Source organism: Equus asinus, chromosome 20 (assembly GCF_041296235.1).
Source record: "Equus asinus isolate D_3611 breed Donkey chromosome 20, EquAss-T2T_v2, whole genome shotgun sequence".
In the NCBI taxonomy this organism is placed as follows: domain Eukaryota; kingdom Metazoa; phylum Chordata; class Mammalia; order Perissodactyla; family Equidae; genus Equus; species Equus asinus.
The window spans coordinates 25,163,723-25,187,959 of record NC_091809.1 but is presented as its reverse complement, the minus strand read 5'-3'; the positions used below and the strand labels follow the sequence as shown (position 1 = coordinate 25,187,959).

General features: G+C 40.3%; 1 protein-coding gene and 1 pseudogene across 1 annotated transcript in view; one reads left to right on the top strand and one right to left on the bottom strand.

Annotated features, from left to right (window-relative positions):
- The window catches only part of LOC106824405 (zinc finger protein 709-like), a 48,964-nt gene extending 31,277 nt beyond the window's left edge, over positions 1 to 17,687 (top strand). Inside the window, exons 2-4 of the mRNA XM_044751799.2 lie at positions 7,304 to 7,430; positions 7,636 to 7,696; positions 8,333 to 17,687. Of these exons, the coding sequence (XP_044607734.1) occupies positions 7,304 to 7,430; positions 7,636 to 7,696; positions 8,333 to 9,872 (1,728 nt within the window). The 3' untranslated portion in view covers positions 9,873 to 17,687. The remainder of the gene's footprint in view (positions 1 to 7,303; positions 7,431 to 7,635; positions 7,697 to 8,332) is intronic.
- A 1,959-nt stretch (positions 17,688 to 19,646) lies between these two features.
- LOC106824398 (single-stranded DNA-binding protein, mitochondrial pseudogene) lies at positions 19,647 to 23,459 on the bottom strand (annotated as a pseudogene).
- Between the last annotated feature and the right edge of the window lie 778 nt (positions 23,460 to 24,237).

Below are 24,237 nucleotides of genomic sequence, written 5' to 3'. Positions count from 1 at the left end.
CTCAGGAATAAAATTAATCGACAGAAGGAATACGTCAACAAAGAGACTGAAGCCCTCAAAAAAAGCTGTACAGAAATTCTATATATGAAGAACACAATTTATGACATAAAAGAAATCCTAAAAACCATAGAACATACAGCTGACCTTATGGAGGAGAAAATGGGTGACGTAAAAGATAGAAATCTAGAAATGCTTTAGGTGGAGGAAGAGAGAGAACTAAGGTTTTTAAAACATGATGAAACAGTTTGGGAAATATCTGACTCAATTGTGAAAGGCAACATAAGGATTATAGTTATTCCAGTGGGAGAAGAGAAGGAGAAAGGAGTAGAGAGCTTGTCAAAGAAATAGTAGCTGAGAACTTCCCAAACATGGGGAAGGAACTGTACTTACAAGTACAGGAATCCAATAGAACTGTAACAAAGAAAAAATACTAAGGACAGCAAGGCAGAAGAAAATAATCTACAAAGGAACACCTATCAGGCTTTCAATGGATTTCTCAGCACAAACCTTACAGGCTAGGAAAGAATGGTATGATATATTCAAAATACTAAAGACAAAAACTTTCAGCCAAGGCTCCTCTTTCAAGTATCCTTCAGATATGATGGGGAAATAAAAACTTCCCCAGATAAACAAAAGCTGAGGAGTTTATCACCAGTAGAACTCCCTTTCAAGAAACAATTAAGGAAGCCCTCCTACCTGTAACAAAAAGGCGAAGCTTAACAAAGCTTTGATCAAGAAAATAGACAAAATCAGAAAATCACAGCTTTCTATCAGAACAGGTTAGCAAATAATTGTAACATAAATCATAAAGGAAAGAAAAGCATCAAAAATAACCATAAATACCTCACTTTAACACAAACTCTCAAAAAAATTTTTTTAAATTAATGAGGAAAACAAACAATAATTTGTGATGATAACTCAGAAGGGGAAGAGGCAAAGGGATGGAACCTGCTCACAGTAACGGAGATAAGAGACTGTCAGAAATTTGTCTGTCTCATCTATGAGATCTTTATACAGTCCTCATGGTAACCACTAAACAAAAAATCAGAGCAGAGCCACAAATCATAAACAAAGAGGAAACTGAGAAAACCATCACAGAAAACTACCAGACTGAAATGGCAGCCAGAAATACAAGAGAAGAGAAACAATAGAAATACAGAACAGCCAGAAAACAAGAGATAAAATGGCAGTATTAAGTACTCATATATCTATAATCACTCTAGGTGTAAATGGACTGAATTCACCAACGAAAAGGCAAAGTGTCTGGATGGATTAACACATGAGACCCAGCAATATGCTGCCTCCAGGAAAGACATCTCAGCTAAAAGACAAACATTGGCTTAGAGTGAAGGGATGGAAGACAATACAACAAGCAAATGGCAAGCAAAAAAAAAAAAGCAGGTCTCCCCATGTCTGTATGAGACAAAGCATACTTAAAGATAAAAATACAAGAGACAAAGAAGGGCAATATATAATGATAAAAGGGACATTCCACCAAGAGGACATAAAACTTATGAATATACACACACCTAACACAGTAGCATCAAAGTATTTAAAGTAACTATTGACAGACTTAAAGGGAGAAACTCACAGCAATACAATAATAGTAGGGGACCTCAACACCCCACTTACATCAATGGATAGATTAACCAGACAGAAAGTCAACAAGGAAACAGTAGTCTTAAATGAAATACTAGACCAGATGGAATAGATATTTATGGACTATTCCATCCAAAAACAGCAGAATACACATTCTTCTCAAGTTCACATGGTACATTCTCAAAGACAGACATTATGTTGGGAAACAAGATAAGTCTCAATAAATTTAAGAAGATTAAAATCACATCAGTCATCTTTTCCAATCACAATGCTATGAAACTAGAAATCAACTACAAAGAAAAAATTGGGAAAGTCAGTAATTTGTCGAGACTGAACTTCATGCAACTGTTCAGCCATTGGATTAATTAAGAAATGAGAGGAGAAACTTTTAAAACCTAGAGACAGATGAAATTGAAGACACAACATACCAACTCTTATGGAATGCAGCAAAAGCAGAACTAAGAGACTAATTTATAGCTATCCATGCCCACCTCAACAAAGAAGGAAAGTCTCAAATAAGTAATATTAAACTACACCTAACAGAACTAGGAGAAGAGAAAAGAAAGAGTAAATTCAGCCAAAGGAGGGAAATAATAAAAATTAGAGCATAAAAAAATGAAATACAGACCAAAAAAACAAAAAAAAACAGTGAAAAGGATCAATGAAACTAGTAACTGGTTCCTTGAGAAGATAAACAAAATTCACAAACCCTTGACCAGACTCAGAAAAAAAGAGAGGGCTCAAATAAACAGAATTAAAAATGAAGGAGGAAAAATTAAAACAGGAAGCACAGAAAGATAAAGGATTATAAGAGAATACAATGAAAAACTAGATATGAACAAATTGGGTAAACTAGAAGAAATGGATATGTTCTTAGACTCATGCATGCTCCCAAAACTGGATCAAGAAGAAATAGAGAATATAAATACACCAGTCACAAGTAAAGTGATTAAAATAGTAGTCAAAAACCTCCCACAAAACAAAAGTCCAGGACCAGATAGTTTCTCTGAAGACTTCTAACAAACATTCAAAAAAGATTTAATACCTGTCCTTCTCAAACTATTAGAAAAAATCGAAAAAGATAGAATGCTTCCTAACTCATTCTATGAGGCCAACATTACACTGATCCTGAAACCAGACAAGGAGAACAAAAAGAAAGTTACATGCCAATATTGCTGATGAATGTAGATGCCAAAATCCTCAACAAAATATTTGCAAACCAAATAAAGCAATATGTTAAAAGGATCATACCACATGATCAAGTAGGATTTATATCAGGGAGTCAGGGATGGTTCAACATCCACAAATCAATCAATGTGATGCACCACATTAACAAAATGAGGTGTTATATCACATGATTATCTTAATAGATGCAGAGAAAGCATTTTACAACATCCAACATCCATTTTTGATTAAAAAAAACTCTCAATAAAATGTGTATAAAGGGAAAGCACCTCAACAAAGCAAAGGCCATATATGAGAAGCCTACAGCCGACATTATACTAAACTGTGAAAAGTTGAAACCCATATGTCAGGGGACAGAAACAAGATAAGCATGCCTACTCTTGTCATTCCTATTCAACATAGTACTGGCGGTTTTGGCCAGAGCCATTATGCAAGAAAAAACATAAAATGTATCCAAATTGGAAACGAAGAAGTAAAACTCCCACTGTTTGTGAACGACATGATTCAATATAGAGAAAACTCTAAGAATCTCCCAGAAAACTGTTAGAAATAATTGCAGCACCATTGCAGGGTACCAAATCAACTTAGAAAAATCAGTTGCATTTCTATACACTAATAGTGAACTAGCAGAAAGAGAAGTCGAGAATGCAATCCCGTTTACAATTGCAACAAAAGAAACAAAGTATCTAGGAATAAATTTAACCACGGAGGTGAAAGACATGCACTGAAAACTAGAAGACATTAATTATTGAAAGAAATTGAACATAACATAAAGAAATGGAAAGATTCCATGCTCATGGATTTGAAGAATAAGCATAGTTAAAATGTCCATATTACTTAAAGCCATCTACAGATTCAGTGCAATCCCAGTCAGAAACCCAATGACATTCTTCATGGAAATAGAAAACAAAGAATCCTAAACTTAATATGAAACCCAAAAGACCTTGAATAGCCAAAGCAATCTTTAGAAAAAAGGACAAAGCCGGAGGCATCTCAATCCTTGACTTCAAAATATACTAAAAAGCTATAGTAATCAAACCAGCATGTTATTGACACAAAAACATACACACGGATCAATGGAGCAGAAGTGAAAGCCCAGGGGGCTGGCCCCCTGGCTGAGTGGTTAAGTTCACGCGCTCCGCTTCCATGGCCCGGGGTTTTGCTGGTTCGGATCCTGGACACAGACATGGCACCACTCGTCAGGCCACACTGAGGTGGCATCCCATATGCCAGCACTAGAAGGACCCAAAACTAAAATACACAACTATGTACCGGGGGACTTGGGGAGAAAAAGCAGAAAAAGAAAAGAAGATTGGCAACAGTTGTTAGCTCAGGTGCCAATCTTTAAAAAAAAAAAATGACAGAGGGTAATGAGATCACCATGTATCAAGTGCTTTCTAAAAAAAAAAAAAAGAAGAAGTGAAAGCCAAGAAATAAAACTACATGTCTAAGGACAGGTAATCTTTGAGAGAGGAGGCAAGAACATACAATGGAGAAAGGAAACACTCTTCAATGTATGATATTGGGAAAACTGGACAGCCACAGGCAAAGAATGAAAGAGAGCATTATCAGACACCATACACAAAAATTAACTCAAAATGTATTAAGGACTTGAACATAAGATCTGAAACCATGACTCCTGGAAGACAATATAGGCAATTTACCCTTTGATGTCAGTCTTAGCAGCTCTTTTTCTTTTTCTTTTTTTTTTTTTTTTGAGGAAGATCAGGCCTGAGCTAACTACTGCCAGTCCTCCTCTTTTTGCTGAGGAAGCCTGGCCCTGAGCTAACATCCATGCCCATCTTCCTCCACTTTATATGTGGGACGCCTACCACAGCATAGCTTGCAAAGTGGTGCCATGTCCGCACCCAGGATCCGAACCGGTGAAACCCAGGCCACCAAAGCGGAACATGCACACTTAACTGCTGCGCCACCGGGCTGGCCCCTAGCAGCTATTTTTCAAATAGCATGTCTACTCAGGCAAGAGAAACAAACAAACAAAATAAACAAATGGGACTACATCAGACTAAAGAGCTTCTGCAAGAGAAAGGAAACCAAGAACAAAATGAAAAGACAACCCACCAACAGTGAGAAAATATTTGCAAATCATATATCAGAAAAGTGGTTAGTTTCCCAAATAGATAAAGAACTCACACAACTCAACAAGAAAAACACAAACAACTTGATCAAGAAATGGGCAAAGGGGGCAAATGGGGCCATCGCCGAGTGATTAAGTTCACACACTCTGCTTTGGTAGCCCAGGGTTTTGCCAGTTGGGATCCTGGGTGCAGACATGGCACTGCTCATCAGGCCCCGCAGAGGCAGTGTCCCACATAGTACAACTAGAGGACCTACAATTAGAATATACAACTATGTACTGGTGGGGCTTTGGGGAGAAAAAGAAGAAAAAACTAAACAAAAGAAGATTGGAAACATGTTAGCTCAGGTGCCAATCTTTAAAAAGAAAAAAAAAAAAAAGCAAAGGATATGAACATTTTTCCAAAGAAGATATACAGATGGCTAACAGGCACGTGAAAAGATGTTCTCTGTCACTAATTATTAGGAAATGCAAATAAAAACTACAGTGAGATACCACATCAAGCCTGTCAGAATGGCTATAATTAACAAGACAAGAAATAACAAGGGTTGGAGAGGATGTGGAGAAAAGAGAAACCTCATACGCTGCTGGTGGGAATGCAAACAGGTGCAGTCACCATGGAAAACAGTATGGAAATTTCTCAGAAAAATAAAAATAGAAATAACAGAATCCAGCTAATCCATTACTATTTATCCAAAGAACATGAAATCAACAATACGAGGAGACTTATGCACCCCTAGGTTCGTTGCAGTATTATTCACAGTAGCCAAGACGTGGAAGCAACCACGTATCCATTGACTGAGGCATGGATAAAGAAGACATGGTGTATGTATACAATAGAATACTACTCAGCCATTAAAAAAGACAAAATCATCCTATTTGCAAGAACATGGATGGACCTTGAGCATATTATGTTGAGTGAAATAAGCCAGAGAAAGACAAACACTGTATGTTTTCACTCATATGGGGAAGATAAACCAACACATGGAGAGAGAGCAAGGATTAGTGGTTATTGCAGGGGAAGGAGAGGGGAGTGGCCGAAAGGGGTAAAGTGGCACATATACATGGCAACGGATTAAAACTAGACTATTGGTGGGGAGCATAATGTAGTCTGTACAGAAACTGATATATAATAATTACACCTGAAATTACAAGTTATAAACCATTTGACCTCAATAAAGTAATTTAAAAAACAAAAAGGAAAAACAATACTGTGTTTGTTTTCTCTTTCTCACTTTTGGAGAGACTCATTTGTCGTGTGACCTCCAGGCACTCATGGATCTAAGAAGAGTCTTTCATTTCAAGTTTGTTCATTTTTCTCTTCTGAGATCAAGAATGATATTTTCTAAGTTCCTTAAGTGTCATATCAGAATTTGGCAGGGCATCATCTAAACTGGCTGGTGAGGAAACACTTCCTCTTGAAGTTGTAGAATGGAAATTTTATGTTCTGTTGTATGAAAGCACTGTTGAATCCTTTATGTATTCTGTAATCTTGGCCAATTTGACCATCAAACCTTTGTGGACTCCAGTGAACTCCCTTGCAATCTGCAGCTCTTAACTTACCCCTCAAGGCCAGCCAGGCCCAGGATACAGTGTTGGCAGTTGACTGGAGAGGGCTGTGATGGCACATTATTATCTCACTCTGATCTGAAACTGATGTGAAGTAGCCTTGAGGCATATGAGTTTAGGGATTTTGTGGTCTAAGTTGTCATGCCTTTTTCCTTGTGTCTGAGCTCTTAAGTTCCAAATAACTTTCTAGCCTCATCTAATTGTACAGAGAGAGAAGGGAAGAACTGAGCCTATGATAAATATTACACAAGTTAAAAAGCAATGCTTCACCACAAGAACATTACATTCAGCCAGCTGCATCTCGTAATAAGGTGGAATACTTTAGGACAATGTGGCTCGCTGGGCTTTGTTAGAAGTTTGACTTGTACAGCCTCCTGGACTCTGTATGGTGACGGAATAGACAAAAAAAACTTCCAGTTCTTCTCTTTGTTTTTCTTCATGGAAACCTTATGAAGATTTGTCCCTCTGCCTCATGGAGTGCTGTTAACTGGTGGGTAATAAAGATGAAGATGAAGGAATTTTTCTCACAAGTAATAATCATTCTTAAAATGACAATATTTGTTTACTTTGTATGCATTTCTGTCATTTCCCAGTATACCCTGGACTCTGCCATTAGAGAGAAACATGATGTAATGTAATCACAATAAAACATGTAAATAATTTTCATGTGTTCATGATGCTGTTAAATTGAAGAGAAACTGTATAGAAAAACAGTGAGTTTTTGATGATCAAATCATACAAAACATGTTTGGGTCTGAGGGATTTGTACATAACCTTCCTACAAATGGAGCGTGGACGTCCAGTGTTTTCACTCTTATGCATCCTGCTCTTCGCATATTTGTGGTGTTTTAGGACTCAGTGACCATTGAGGATGTGGCTGTGAACTTCACCCCAGAGGAGTGGGCTTTACTGGATTCTTCACAGAAGAGACTCTACAGAGATGTGATGTGGGAAACGTTCAGGATCCTGGCCTCGATAGGTAAGAATGCGGACATTCCTTCCCTTCACCAACGAGAGAACAAGTGTTCCTTGCCCTTCAACGTTGTTCTAAAATGTAGAATGTGGATGGGGGAGATGTTGGTATATGAGGTAGAAATGGTCATAGCTCATCATGAGCTTAGAATCTAAAAATTTTTTTATCATTTCTCATACCTTGAAATCAACTTTATGAGTGTGCATTTCAGGAAGAACATGGAAAGATCATGGTGTTGAAGATCAGTACAAAAACCAGGGGCAAAAACTAAGGTGAGTTGCATGCACAATAGAAAGCAGTGTCTCATGTGAGAATCCTGGTATGTTATAAAATTTTAAAAAGAAGCAAACAAGAGGCCAAGCCTGATGGCAAAGCAGTTAAGTTCGCACTTTCTGCTTTGGCAGCCCAGGGTTTGCTGCTTTGGATCCTGGGTACGGACCTGTGCACCACTTGTCAAGCCATGCTGTGGTAGGCGTCCCACATAAAGTAGAGGAAGATGGGCACAGATGTTAGCTCAGGGCCAGTCTTCCCTCAGAAAAAAAAAAAAAAAAAGGGAGAATTGGTGGCAAATGTTAGCTTAGGGCTAATTTTCCTCAAAAAAAAACAAGCAAACAAGACAAGTAACTCTTGCTTTATATTTAGCTATTTTTAGAAAATTTTTACCAAATGTATTTTCTGAACTTTGATGTAGAGATTGTTTTTGCAAAATAGTCACTTGGAAATAGTATTAATAAGCCCTGTATCTGAATACTACTGTTTGGATAATAGCAAGGGTGAATTCCTATTGCAGAGCATTCAGTATATTCTGTTTCAGACAATGTAGAAAACCTAAACTTCTTCAGTAAATCATGAAAATATAAGAAAATAAAATCATTAATAAACATTAATAATGTTCTCATTTTTTACAGAAGTCATATTGTAGACAGACTCTGTGAAAGTGAAGAGGGTAGTCGATGTGGAGAAAACTTCAGCCTTATTCCAAATCTCAGTCTGTACAAGGAAATTACAGGAGCTAAACCATGGGAATGCAGTGCATGTGAAAAAGTCTCCATGCACGATTCATCCCTTACAAGATACATTGGATGTCATACAGAACGCAAACCATATGAGTATCAAAAACATGGACAGAAGCCATACAAATGTAGGGAATGTGAAAAAGCCTTCCCTTTTCCCAGTTTTCTTCAAATACATGAAAGAACTCATACTGGAATGAAACCCTATGAATGTCAAAAATGCAGTAAAGCCTTCACTTCTTCCAGCTCTCTTCGGGTACATGAAAGAATTCATAGTGGGGTGAAACCCTATGTATGTAACATATGTGGTAAAGCCTTCATTTTTTCTAGTAAGGTTAAAGAACATGAAAGAACTCATACTGGAGAGAAACCCTATAAATGTAAAAAATGCAGTAAAGCATTCACTTATTCCAGTTCTCTTCAAAGACATGAAAGATTTCACACTGGAGAGAAGCTCTATGAATGTAAGGAATGTGGCAAAGCCTTTATGCATCCCTCGAGCCTTCGATCACACATGGTCTATCACACTGGAGATGGACCCCATAAGTGTAAGGAATGTGAGAAAATATTCATTTCTTCCACTGCAGTTCAAATACATGAAAGGACTCATACTGGAGAGAAACCCTATGAATGTAAAGAATGCAGTAGAACCTTCAGTTGTACCAGTTCTCTTAGAAAACATGAAAGAACTCATACTGGAGAGAAACCCTACAAATGTAAAATATGTGGTAAAGCCTTCAGGTTTTCCAGTAATGTTCATGTACATGAAAGAGCTCATACTGGAGAGAAATCCTATGAATGTAAAAAATGCAGTAAAGCATTCACTTCTTCCAGTTCTCTTCAAATACATGAAATAATTCATACTGGAAAGAAACCATATGAATGTGAAAAATGCAGTAAATCATACGTTTATTCCAGTTCTCTTCGAGTACATGAAAGAATTCATACTGGAGGGAAACCCTATGAACGTAAGGAATGTGGGAAAGCCTTTACAGATCCCTCAAGCCTTCAGTCACACACAATCTTTCACACCGGTGATGGACCTTATAAATGGAAGGAATGTGAGAAAGTAATCTTTTCTCCCATTGCATTACAAATACATGAAAGGAGTCACACTGGAGAGAATCCATATGAATGTAAAGAATGCAGTAAAGCCTCCAGTTGCAGCAGTTCTCTTCAACAACATGAAAGAACTCATGCTGGAGAGAATCCCTATGAATATAAAATATGTGGTCAAGCCTTCAGGTCTTTCAGTCATGTTCATGTACATGAAAGGACTCACACTGGAGAGAAACCATATGAATGGGAAAAATGCGGTAAAGCATTCACTTCTCTCGGATCACTTCAAAGACATCATAATTCTCACCAGAGGGAAACACTATATCAGGAAAATGGGAAAACCTTTATTTCTCATGAAAACTTTCAAGGATATTGAAGAGTGTTGACTAGAAGAAAAACCACGTAAATGTGAAGAATGTGGGAAAGCCTTCAGTTCACATCTAGTTTTCCAAATACATAAAGGAAATCTTACTGGACAGAAAATGTATTAATGGAAAAATTACAGTAAACCGTTTAGTTTGCCAGTTCTCTTCAAAGGTATGAGAGAACTCACACTGGAGAGAAATCCTATGAATGTCAAAACTGGGAAAGCCTTTCTTTGTCAGGCAAACTTTGAGGGTATGGGAGAATGCACACTAGTGGAAAAGTCATGTAACTCTAAATGTGGGAAAGCCTTTTTTTTTTGTTTTCTGCTTTTTCTCCCCAAGATCCCCCCAGTATGTGGTTGTATATTTTAGTTGTGGGTCCTTCTAGTTGTGGCATTTGGGACACTGCCTCAACATGGCCTAATGAGTGGTGCCATGTCCGCACCCAGGATGCGAACCAGCGAAACCCTGGGCTGCCACAGTGGAGCGCGTGAACTTAACTACTCGACCACCGGGCCGGCCCCAGGAAAGTCTTTTTTAATCTCAATTCTTCTGAAGGCATGAAAGGACACACTTGATAAAAAACCTCTGGAGTGTAAACAGTGTGAGAAAGACTTTAATTCCCCACATCCATTTAGGTGAAACTTCCACCAAAAAGAAATATAAATGTAAGTAATATGAGAAGGATTGATGGGAATTTGTGTATTATGTTCTACAAAAATTTCAACTTGAAAGGCTTGTCCTAAATGTTGTAAATATATTGTGGTTACCAAGTGTCTGTCTTAAAGTGAAACTTTGGAGTGTGAATTTCTATTAATTACTTTCAGAAATGAATATTGAGGTAAGATAACTGTGCAAGTCATCCTTATTCAATAGTACATAAAGATTAATTGGTATTGCTTTTCACTCGAATCACTTAATGTTTTCTCATAATTTTCTCTGTGTTAAGGGACCATTGAAAAATGGCTGTTTGTATTTCTCAGCATTTTCTTCCTGGCCTTGTATTGCAGTTCCTGAATATACCTAATCCACTGTATGTATTGTTCCTTTCTTTGAGAAAGCTCCTTTTTTGGAGCCTGTTTCTATTTTCTATACTATTAAACAGTTGGAATAAGTTTTTATGTATGATGTTTATCAATGGGTATACTTTCCTATAAATCCTTATTTTCAAATTTGTGCCTTTGTTCTTTGTCTTTCCTTCTGACTGATATTTGGTGAGTAGACTGAATTCAGTAGAGACCTCTGATAGGGCAACAAAATCTATTGCTGGACATACCAACTCTGTATTGTGTTATGTAAATGAGGATAATATTAAGAGCTAGATCTTTAAGAATCCATCCCCTTTATGGTTCCATGTTGGAATTCCCCAATAGCCTCACTTGCATGAGGTTTGGAAGGCAGAAGCACACAAGGCCTTAGGCAGATTCTGGAGCCACCACACAGGGAGAGGGACAGTTGCATAGGAGCTTTGAGGACACCATCTTACATCCCATTTTCTGAATTCTTTGACCTTCTAGTCAAGTTGAAAACCACCATCAACTGTTTGGTTTTCATTTTCTTACACATGTATTTTTCCCTGATGTTTATACAAGGTTAACATGAAAAATCCATTACAGTTCGGGGTTTTCTCTGAGGTCTCTTGTGTCCACTATGAAACTAATTCAGACCTTTGTGGTGGAGAATATTCTCTGATTCCCCTCTTTAAATGATACCTGAATCAGGTCTAATGTGTATAGGAAACACCTTATGCTGTTCATAGTGCTAATGAGCTTGTTTTCCTGATTCACCATGACACGTACAATGGGGCATAAACAGGACTTAGGAGTCTGTTTCTCTGCTGCCTTGTGCAGCAGCTGCCTGGACCCAGTTCTTCCACGTGAGAACAATCACCTTTCTCACGTAAGGAAAAGGACATGTATTTCCTCTTTCTTGTAGCTGAATGTATTCCCTCAATCTGTTTTCAATAATGTTTGATTGTATGTCATTAAACTAGGTACATTTCCTTGAAAAATAAACAGTTCTGTAGTTGTTTCATTGATACATTTCATCAACTGTTCTAATCTATCATATGCTACTAAATATTGTGGTTTTCATTTTCTCAGAATATATTAAAATCATCTTAATTATGGACTTTTTGCAATCTTCTTCATGTAACTGTTATTCATTATGAGTCTGTTTTAGTACACGCAGACAAATTCAAATGTTTTTTTCCTCAGGCTAACTTTTTTATTCTTTTATAGTTACAATTTCTGTCATGAAACTAATTTGTCATTTATTCTTAACCCAAAACTTAACAGTCATTGTGTTTTCAGTACTTTCTTGCTTGTGACCTGCAGGATTGGACCTGTATTCAAAGAGGGGGTTGTAACAGATTCTAGCAAGAATGACCACAGGCCGTAGAGGACGGTGAGGTGTAACAGCAGCAGGGTGCTCAGAAGGACTGCTTACAAGAGTGTGGCCTGTGTTTGTGGATGTGATTGCTATTCAAGGAGGCAGGTCACTTTCTGTATCAAGTGTGTGAGGAGGTTTACTTTTGTTTCTGGTGAGCATTTTATCTTTGGTAAATCTAATCATTGTGTTCTAGGAGGCAAAAGCAACATAGTGGAGTTAAGGTTAAATTGTAAGAAGTTCCAGTCAGTCATTTTAGTAAAAAGGGACTATTAGTCATCTTTATGATTTAGAATTTTATCTTTTACCATTTTTACTGGTATGGTTACAAAATACCCTTAGTTTAGTCTTAGTGAACATGTACCTTTGATGAAAAGGTGTGGGACATTTTTCTCTTCAGCAGAATAAGACTGGGCCTTGCAGTGGATGCAGCCAGCTCCTGGTCCTCTGGAACAGCTTTGCCTTTCCTACTTATCAAAGCACTGATGTATTTCCTAGAGTGTGTTAGACAGTGTTGACCGTGAAGTACCTCAGTGACATTATATAAATTCAGTTCTTAGTATACCACATAATATCTTTAGTATCTTTATGACTCACCCGAGGGCTTTGGGTTTAGGTAAATCATAAGACAATACAAACCCAGCAAGGGAGAGAGACAGGACCATGGTGCCAATCCAGCCTTTCTTGCTCAGAGACTGTGCTCTTGATGCTAGTGTTTCAGCATCCGTCATCTGCCATGCACTTGAGAGGCAATGTAGCCAATGTGGCAGAAATAAGGCCCAGTGGGATTTGGATATAACAGCAGGAAACAAACAAGTTTTTGCAGTCCTTGTGCTTATATGTTGTGGGGAAAGAGAGGTGATTAATAAATCTTAAAGCTTTATCTGATAAGATGGAATTAACGGCTTTGAAGGAAAGTAGAAAGCTATATGAGCTAATGGGGAGGCTGAGGTGTGTATGTATCTTTTCTATGAGGATAGGAGTGAGTGAGGATGTCATTATTATTGGTGTCTGGGACCTGAAACTTCCTACTGATTTAAGCCACAGATACTTGTGGTGTCTTTGTTTTAAATGTCATTTGAAAGGAGTTTTATTTTACGTTTAAATACTTAAAATATTGCAGTCTTTGGCATTTTCGTTTTGCTGCTCTACAGACTGGAGTGTGCAACATGCACCCCAGTAAACCATGGAGTTCCTCCCACTTAGAGAGACAGTTGCCTTCACCTGCCCTGTTCTAGCTCATCCTGAGTGAGTTCTATGAGTAGAGTGACATCTCTGTGAGTCCACTGTCATCTCTCCGTGGAAACAGCACAAAGAGCTCTGGATGGTTAGAGGCAACCATCCCAGGAATAATTGAGTGAGCTGGAGAGAGAGGGTGTCACTTTGAGTAATATCCTACTTGAATATAAAAGGAGAAATAGAAAATAGGGTCTTTTTATCCCAGGAGTACCTGAAAGTTGTTAGTTTCAATGTTCCACAAAGCCCCTCCAAGCCATTTTGCTGTTCATACGTTTTATTTCCATATGCTTAGACGCACGTGTTGTGGAGAAGAGGCAAACAACAGTAAAAGCTACAAGGTTTAATAAAGAGCAAAAGAAACCAGTAAGCTCAACTTTTTTTAGTGTTAACCTACGTATTGGTGGGGTTTCATTCAAATGGGCACGATGAGAGTTCTTCTTGGAGATGGCATGTTTTCCATCTTTTGACAGCTGTATTAGTATGCATTTGTGGAAATTCATAAGTATACCTAAAATATCATAAATGTATATAATTAATGGAAAATGAAAAACAGAATCAATTTCCTGTGTTAGGAGAATGTTCAACTCTCCTGAACCTTGGTTTTTATGCATTCAACAGTTCTTTTTAGCACTATGGGATCCTTCTTAGGAAGAATGAAGGACTGGGCAAGAAGGACTCAGTGCTCAACAGGCCTTTCTTGCAACCCTGTCTTAACTGAGAAAACACCCCCTAGGGTTGCGCCTGCCCTCATTTCGGACTCATAACAGGAGTGAAGTGACAGGGCTCCTAGAAACTGTCCTTGAGTTTAAATCAGGTTCTGTGGACAGATCTGTAGAAATACTGTGGTTCTGAAACATAAAGTGTATCCCAAGAGGGACGTAACTGTGGACATCCTCATTCATAGGCATCAGCATCATTTCTTCTCAGTGCCGTCCGTAGGCCATTTCCAGCTGTTTACTGCCCAAGTCGAGCCTACTCTGTGCCTGCTGACTTGGAAACATCTTTAGAAATCCACACAAGTCCCCTCTGGACAATTTCTCTGAGGCAACAGGAGGGGGCTGTGAGCTGAGAGGGTGACAGAAGCAGTGGTAGAAACCATGTCCTGGGCACATTCTGTCGCTCACAGTGACCACAGACATCACATAATTACCAGATCTGCTTGCTTACTTATTCATACAACACTTACAAGTTGACAGAGTTTGAATTGGGTGACAAATGATTCTAGAAGTTTTTGAAATCACTGTCCCTCCATTAGTCTCTTCCTCCACACACCCCTCTCCCGTAGAGGCTGTAGCAGCCTCCCATTCTGCATCCAGAGTCTCTAAACCTCTCCCTGTGGACATAAATTGCCCCAGGCATTCTTGTACCAGAAACTTCTCTTCATTCAGTGCTGCACACAGAGAAGCCACTGCTGTCAACCCACAGACTATTTTTGTAAATGGAGGCCCTCTTAGGGCCTGAGTTGATGGTCTTTCACAGCCAGCACCTATTTTGCCTTTGGGCCTGAATGCAGCACCCCTCAGGCTTGCCAAATAGAGAACTCCTTTTGAGGAGATATGGGAACTTACAGGATAAAGCAATAAACGGCGCTTCTGGCATATCACCTACAGGAGGAGGTGTGTTCCCCTCTTCTCTAATTGACGTAATTCATTCTGGAGGAGGTCCCCTCCTTTTCAGACACGTTGGCACTTAAGGAGTGACTTGGGGACCCATGACCATGGAGTTCTTATGCACCGTGTGCACCAGCACACCTGATGGGTCCACTGCAGAGTCACTTTGTCCTTTCCCCAGATCACACAGGCCAGCCCTGATCACACATTGCATCAGATTGATTAGTAAATTCCAGATAATTGTGCCAGCAATAGAGAATTCCCTGGCCAAGAGTCAACCTCACCTGCACATTGTTACAGATCCTTTGGCCACTGCCAGTGATCTAGCTGTCCCATCCCACCAATAGCAACACCTTCTTACCCAAGGTTGCCCCTCTGCCTAAAAGAACTCTGGGATACCTTGCCTCACACACCCAAGTACAAGTCAGGTCACTCCTTACTCTGCACATATTAAACCTCAGTCTGCAGAGGCTCATTTCATTGCTCAGGGTGATACATGCACTCAAATTTCTGAGACACATACTGCCACCTCAGACCTGATGGCATTAAGCTTGGCCCATGGGCCCCTGTGATATGGAACCAGTAAGAGGCCTCAAACCTAAAGGTCTAGGCAGAATTCCAGGGATTTCCCTCCCCTACCCTGGATAACTCAGTGACTAACACACCAGATGTGAAAAACGTGTCACAGGTAATACAATCTATGCACATTAAGTGCAGGTCGGGGAGGGGACCCTACAGCTGATGGCAGATAAACTTTGTCGGGCTGCTCACCCCCTCTGCTGGTCTGCTTGCTGTGCTCAGACCACGGTAGACCCTTTTATAGACAAATTACTCCTCCTGTCATACATGATCCTCCTGCAGCCAGAATCAATTACTCATGAAGACACTGTAGAAATTATTAATATTATCAACCAATGTCTCAAAATATAAAACACTAGGTTCTTAAAAATGGTATTCAATGGGACCTGGCCCCGTGGCCAAGTGGTTAAGTTCGTGTGCTCTGCTGTAGGCAGCCCAGTGTTTCGTTGGTTCGAATCCTGGGAACGGACATGGCACTGCTCATCAAACCACGCTGAGGCAGCGTCCCACATGCCACAACTAGAAGGACCCACAACGAAGAATATACAACTATGTACTGGGGGGCTTTGGGGAGAAAAAGGAAAAAATAAAATCTTTAAAAAAAAATGGTATTCAATGGATCTTATACCTCTTATGACGCAGGCTGCAACCTTATTAGGATTAATGCCTTACTTAGATAAAACTTGCTTTCTTCTAAATGGATGTTCCTCCTGTTTGAGTGATGAGATTCAATCCACAGTCTTCGAAGCTTGTTATTTTGTTTTGATCATCAGGCTTACTGGCAATAGATAAGTAGAGCCTTTCTACACTAGACGTCTGTCTGATGGGTGAGTCCTTCAGGTCTTTGGTTTACTGTAATCGTGCCCCCTTGGCCACCACTCATTCCACTCCAGGGTCTTCCTCCTAACATTGCCTTTAGTCTGTGCCCTGTGTGGTAATATTTCATTTTGGACACCCTCCAAGCCCCTCCTGTCCATCCAACACAAATGTGCTCTTTTCCTGCCATTTCCACACATGTGCTCATTGTCACTGGAGTGACTGGTGTCGGTGTCGCAATCCAATGTACACATCAGGATAGATGCAGAGAGGGCTGATGGCCACTCTGAGTTTATTATAACCAGTTTCAATATATACATAGCTTGCAGCTGTTAAACATACACAGGTGTTCTGGATGAAGTAATTAGCGAATGCCAAGAATTCTTAGTGATTTCTCAAGGAGCCCTCCCTTGGCCTCTGTTTTGATATTAACATGTTATTGCTGTGCTCCTATATTTTTATCTCGGAGCAGCCAAGGTCTCTTAGGCAACGGTCCCTCTTGCTCCCGATATTGATATTGTTTCTCCATCTGTGCCCCCGGGCGGCCGCCACCTGGCTTAGGTTGCCCCCCCCAGGGGGTCTTACCCGTCATTGGCTAACCGGCCTTCTCACCTCCGGGTCACAGTTTGTTGGCAAGCTTTTTCCAGTGATTATTAACCCTTCCTGTGTCAGGGGCGGCTACAACTGGTACTGACCTGGGCACACGTGTCATTCAACATCATCATTACTGCCAATCAGGAAATGTCCCAAACACTCAAAATACATGTAGCAGACAGCTAGTGTTTGAGATGTTTTCCATGAAGGAAAACTCCCTGGCAGCCGTGGTAGCTGCTGACTACGTGAGTTTGGACTTTTTATTAACCAGCCAAGGAGAGTTCTGTTCCCTTAAAAGGGCTATGTGATGCTGTGTGACCCTAATTATAATTTCTCATGCTTTTCACATGGCTTTTCGATTAATGTTCAAAATCAGATTCATTTAATGAGATGTGCCATTTGCTGAAGCCTCAGGAGAGAACTTTAATAAAGACACTGACCGCATGTTTAATATCCAAGTCTTCATGGGCTTTACATACCTACACGTCCTGTCTGGCTCACAGTGGGTAAATAAGTTAGGAAGATTGACCCTTGTCCATTTTATGCTAACAGGAGGGTCAAATTTTGAAAACCTCTACCCCTATACACCTTAAAGGATAAAGCCATTCTCCTTTGCAGAGGCCACCCCAACCCACTTACCCTCACCCTACTCTCCTCAGAAAGTACCTTTGATTAATAAATATTGTTCCGTTAATTTGATGTATATGGTGACATAGTCTTGACATCCAATCCCATTTTAGGTAGTGTGTTAACTCTTCCCCCAAAATGGCAATGATAAAACAGAAGGTAACCAATGGAAAGTGACATTCCAGTGACAAACAGGTATTCAGGTTAGAGAATTTTTATGAGATGAGGAAAATCCAAATACAGCAATTTCAGTGTGATAATGTTTTTAGATGCGTTAGTCACAAAAGAGAAACTTTGAAATCACTCACATGAGCTCCAGCAGTAGAATTAACAAGTGAAAATGGCATAGTCTCACAAGGGAAAATACAGCCACAGAAGTGAATGGATGGTTTGTGTTCCAATGTGTAAGGAGCTCTGAGTGATCATCTCATCTTCACAGCAAGGCGGAGGCAGCGTTTCCATGCTCACAGAAGAGGGAGAGTGTGTGGGGCTCCCAGAGCTCATTCCTGTGGCTGCTCAGGTGCCCTCCCCTCCTTCTCCAGGGACTGACCCCCTCCAGGGATTACCTCACATCTGAAAATGTCTAGACCCCATGTCTGGGAATATGGTGACTTTCTGAACGTGGGTTTTCTTTCTGAACTGTAGGCAAGCAGGCTGCTTCTATGAGCTAATTGGAATATTCATGTTTCTGTCCTTGGATTCCTTTATTCATTGAAGATTGCAGCCCTTTGATTCTAGTTTCCATTAGCGCTTGACTTTTTAAAATACAGGGTAATTGAGAGATACGATGTAAGGCAAGAAAATTGTAGAACCAAATAGAATTTTTCTTTTATTGTGTAAGAGAACCTCAAGATGTGAGATGGGTGCATTTGAGTTTTCAGGTGATTTTTCCATTTTTAAGTCAGTTTTTTTATGTGTCTGTCCCTAGAGAACTTTGACATTTGAAAGGCTATAGTATTTCTAAGGCAAATGAATTGCTATTTTAATGAATGTGAGGAAAAGCAGTTGAATTTCTACTTTCATTGATATGAGCAAAACACTGCAAAGCTTATGGAAATCTTTGAAATTTTCAGTCCAGTTCAGGGTTGAATTTGAAACCCCTAATGTATTATAATATGCTACCACTTCCTGAAAATCTCCCCAGTGTGAAATATAGTGGAGGGACAAACGATAATGCCCCTGTCCTTTTAGTTATAAAGGATTTGTAAATTTTTTATTGTCTGCAGTTCCATATACATTAGTGTTTAAAGGAATAAATCTTTGAGTGGTTTCCTATGTAGAAAAGTTACTATGAAATTAATTTTAAAATGCAAAAGTTAATTAAAAATAATTATCGAGCATAGGAAAATATGGTATATATAAATTTATCTCCTTATTTAAAATTAATAATGCATGGGAAGGATTAAAATATTCCTAAGAGAGGAAACTCACTTAAGGAGACTCCCTGCCTGCACGTCCTGCCCCACTCCTCTGCTCTGACTCCAGCCTCCCTATGTGACCAGTGTTGATCACTGCTTCACCATCCTGTTCGTGCTTCTTTATGTAAAAACAAGCCAGTGCAAACTTCTATTTTTCTTACCCCTGTTTGTTGTAATTGTTACCACACCAGGTTTGTTTTGACCACCACACAATTTTGTCAATCACTGTGACAGTGAGTTTGCAAAGAGAAAGGATTTAATCACAAGGCAGCCAAGTGAGGAGGTGGGAGAATAAATCTTGGATCTGGCTCCCTGAAAATGGAAACTCACTGATATTTATGGGGTAGGTGGCAAGGTGGTCTGAAGTCTGGGAATAGGTGATTGGAGGTGAGGAGAAGTGAGGTAGTTGATGATCTGGGCAAGGGTATTCAAGCTCCATGCCTCTTCATAGGACCCATGTTCACAAAATGGCAGCATTGCTATGTGAGGTTTATAGCTCTTTGACATCAAAAAGTTACTTGTCCCACATTTGCGCAAACCCAGGTGGTGGGCTGGTGGTCTCAACCAGCCTGGACAAGACAAGGGATCTCAGTTCCTGAAAAACCACTCTTAATTACTCTGTTGATAAGATAGGGTCAGTTGAAGTGGTCCTGGGAAGCCTATGGTCACCTAATGAGTGGCCAAGGTCCACATATTTGATGTTTGAGTACTAAAAACTGAAGCCTCCCCCTCCCTTTTCCCCTGGGCCTTCTTACCTGGACAGGCTGATGAGAAAGCCTGGAGGCTCCTGCACTGTGGGCTGCTGCTTGCTGGGTGGCTCCTCCTGGGCGCTGTGCTGCCCTGTGTTGCGTTGTTGACCCACCAAGCCTGGGTTCTGTGTATAGAGGACTCTGAGCTGGCAGTTTCTGTAACTCCTTATCCTTTGGAAGCAGGAGTATGAGAATGGGCCCTCAGCACAGTGGTCCTGGGTCGATGTCTTGTCTGGAATCTCTCTGTGTCTAGAGTGAAGCTGTGACTGAGGCTGAGTTTACCCCAACACTAGGGGCATGTCTTAGGGGAGTAGGAGGATGATTATACCCTGTGAGTGAGGTGAGCCCATCAGACGGTCACTCCTCAAAGAGCAGTTATTTCAGAGAGAAAGTGAGGAAGAAGAGAGACAGGAAAGGAGCCAGTAGATGGAGGGTGGCGTCCACACTCCTGATAGCAGAGGGCTCCCCAGGCCCCTTCAGTGCCTCTGCTGCTGCCCCTGCCTCTACTGTGACAAAGACCCTGACCTTTAGGGTTAGAGGGAACAACAGCCATGGCACCTGTGCGGCACAGCCAAGGGATTAGTCAAACTTGATTTAACACTGGAGTCCTTAAACTCTATGAACCAACTGGTTGTTATGCTGGAGGCTCCTAACTGATGGCACTGATGTGAGGCCCTCTGGAAGAACAATGTAGAAATACCAGGGTACAGAGGACACCCCATCCCCCAAAGTATATCCAGCGACCTGAAATACAGAACAGGGAAGGACAGCAGAGAGGGAACAAGAGGAAAAATGTACTGAAAGAAGGTCCACAATGTGACCCAACTGGAAATCCAAAACATACTAAAAGAATTTACACAACAACCAAGATAAAAGGGTGCTTTTTGCTCTCTGAGCCTCTAAAACATAGGTTTTGAGTTCGTTTTACCATCTCCCGTGATGCAATAATTCACAGCCCTTCACGCAATTTCTCAATGCTGGGTCTCAAGTTACGGCTACACCTGGCTGGGGTCTCAGTAAATTTAAGCAAAGGACTCATGATCTTACGGAAGTTACTGAGTATAACGCAGAGGACGGATTGCTATACTTCACCTTAACCAGCAGAACTCTTTGCCAGGCCTCCAAGCCAGGACCCATTGTCCCAAAATATCCCACAGTGAGGAGGAAAGCTCTGGATCCATAATTCACAAATTAAAATTCAGTTAAATTGTCTTCACCCCTTTCAAATTAGCTTTCCAAAATGGGGCTCCATGGTCCCTACCCCTTAGTTCAATTAGCTAACATGGCCCAGTGCAAACTGAACAGAGCCTTCAAGGACTGAACACTGTTGTAAGAAACCTGCTTAGGAAGAAGTGATTATCCGCAGAGTTTCTCCTTTGAACAGCTGAATTTGGCTTGTTCTTCAGTCTGGAAAGAATGAATGACACCTCACAGTGCATTACTGCAACCTGGAGGCTGTGGTCACACCAAACACAGCCCTGTACCCAGTCCCCAACATCATGGAAATCACTGACTCCATCCAGTCAGCAACTGGTAAACACTCTGCTCTCATAGACTCGGCTGAGTCTGTTCTGTCCAGTCCTGTGTCCACAGCCTCTCAGCTGCACTTGGCCTTCCCCTCTGAGGGGACGGGACTCACCTTCACAGGCGTGCCCTGTCTTACTGCACTTCATCTTATTGCACTTTGCTTTGTTGTACTTTGCAGATATTTCATTTTTACAAGACCCTCCACCAGCAAAAAGATTCTGACTTACTGAACACTCAGATGATGGTTATCCTTTTTTAACAATAATGTAGTTTTTAATTAAGGAATGTACATTGGTTTTTTAGAGATAATGTTATTGCACACATAATAGACTACAGGATAGTGTAAAAATAACTTCTTTATATATAAAAGTATATTTTAATTCTTGTCCTTAGAAACTATAAAGATTACACATGATTTGCATACGAGACTGCACAAAACAAGGGCCAAAGAAGATCGTGCACTCTTTGCCTTCTCTTTTGTCTGGTCTCTCAGAAATAGAATGTTCTCAGCTCTGGTTGTTGTTGCTTGTCACCTCACATTGCTTTTATCCTTGTATCCTCCATAGTCTACTCTCCCTTCCACATCAATTCAAGACCCTTTTTCACATATGCCACGTCTCCGAGGCCTGGCCGGATACTGAAATTCTGTGCCATGTTGTCTTGACCGACATCACCCATTTGCTGTGCTTCACTTTCCCCTGATCGCCACATCTCATTTGTTCCTAGAGAAGATATTGTCACTGGGTCTTTTCCTTCCACCTGTCTCGTGACGGGGTCCTGATCCACTTGTCCAAGTGACTGCACAGGATTCAGAGATCCTCTGAGAATCGAGCTGCTAGCTGTTTCAGACTCATGTCTTACCAACTGGTGAAGAACCTGCAATACAGGTCTTTGAAACATGGATTCTATTTTCTCCTCTTACAATCTAATCTTTAGTCTTTCCTGACACTCTAGTCCCTAAACACAGATTTCATTTGCACTAGGAAACCAAAAACTTTGTGTGACTTGCTTTATTGTAATATTTGCTTTATTGTGGTGGACTGGAACTCAACCCACAGTATCTCCGAGGTGTGCCTGTACCTGGTTACCCTCAGAGAGCCTCAGCACCATCACCACTGCACAGTCCCTGTGGGCAAAACCTGAACTGCATCTGCCTTGCACCAAGGCCCCACGTATGATGTCACATTAACCACATTCTCCTTTGTGGCCATTCATTTGACATTCAGGGTACACATATTTTGAATAAACGTGTTCACAATCAGTTGATGGGCCATTGCCCTACTCATAGTATGAGGTCCAGACACATTGGTTACATTTAAAAAAATTATTCGAGAAACAGGAGGCCACTCCCTTCCTGCCATCATTGTTTATTTCAATCATCCATAAGCTTATCATTACCAAATACATTGTTGCTAATATTACTATTATTTTTTTAAAGATTGGCCCTGAGCTAACATCTGTTGCCAATCATTTGTTTTTTCTTCTTCTCCCCAAAGCCCCCCAGTACATAGTTGTATATTCCAGTTGTAGGTCATTCTAGTTGTGCTATGTGGGACGCCACCTCAGCTTGGCTTGATGCGCGGTGCTAGGTCTGCCCCTGGGATCTGAACCCATGAAACCCTGGGCTGCTGAAGTGGAATGAGTGAACTCAACCACTCAGTCACATGGCCAGCCACAGTAATATTATTTTCTAAGAGTTTTGTTATGTTAATTATGATAAGAAATATGAAAGATATTTTACCTTCATTTGTTCCTTTTCTAATCCTCCACCTTTATCATTTGCATTCTTTCTGATCAATTTTTGAATGTTCTAGTCATAGTAGGTGTACTAAAGACAAATTCCCTACATTTTTGTCACAGGAAGTTCTGATTTTTCCTTTACTTTGAAGGATAATTTTGCTTGACACAGAATTCTATGAGTGTTTGTTTTAACTTAAAAACTTCAGCTATTTTGGGCCAGCCCCAGTGGCCTCGTGGTTAAGTTTGGTGTGCTCTCTGTTGGCAGCCCAGGTCTGGTTCCGAGGCGTGAATCTTCCTGTCAGTCTTTCCTGTGAAAAGAAGTCCAATTTCATTTTAATCTGTGTTTTTCTATACCTGAGGTCTGATTTCCCCTCTCACTTCTTTCAGTATGTTCACTTTTTCTTAGATTTTTCTCCAGTTTCAATAGGATGTACTAGGGTGCACATTTTTAGGGGTTTTTTTTTATGTTTGGTGTTTTCTAGCTTCCTAGATCTATAGTTGTCATCTATTATTAATTTTAGGAAATTTCAGTGCTTAGTGCTTACTTCTTCTGTTTCTTTCTGTCTTTCTTTTCCTTCCGGTATTCCCAGTATGTGTATTTTAAACCTTCTGTTAAAGAAGGTTGTTCTAGAATTCATGGATATTGGGTTCCGTTTCGTTCTTTCTGTCTTTGCATTAGACTCTGGTGAAATAGATTTATTTGAGGGCAGGCCTTGTCAAGAACAGAATATTTGGGACTTAATGCAAAATGCCATCTTTCTTTTCTCTTTCCCAATTTTGGAGACACTGGTTTGCCCTATGACCTATGGGCTCTCATGGATGTAAGAAGAGTTGTTCATTTCAAGTTTGTTCATTTTCTTCTCATGAGATCAAGAATGACAGCTTCTAAGTTCCTTAGGTGCAGGATCAGAAGTTGACAGGGCATCATCTAGAGTGGCTGGTTGGGAAAGACTTCCTCTTGAAGTTGGGGAATGGAGATTTCATGTTCTCTTGGAGGAAAGCACTGTTGAATCCTTTACTTATTCTATAATCAAGGCTAAATGGACCATCAGACCTTTGTGGACTTCAGTGAACTCCCATGCAATCTGC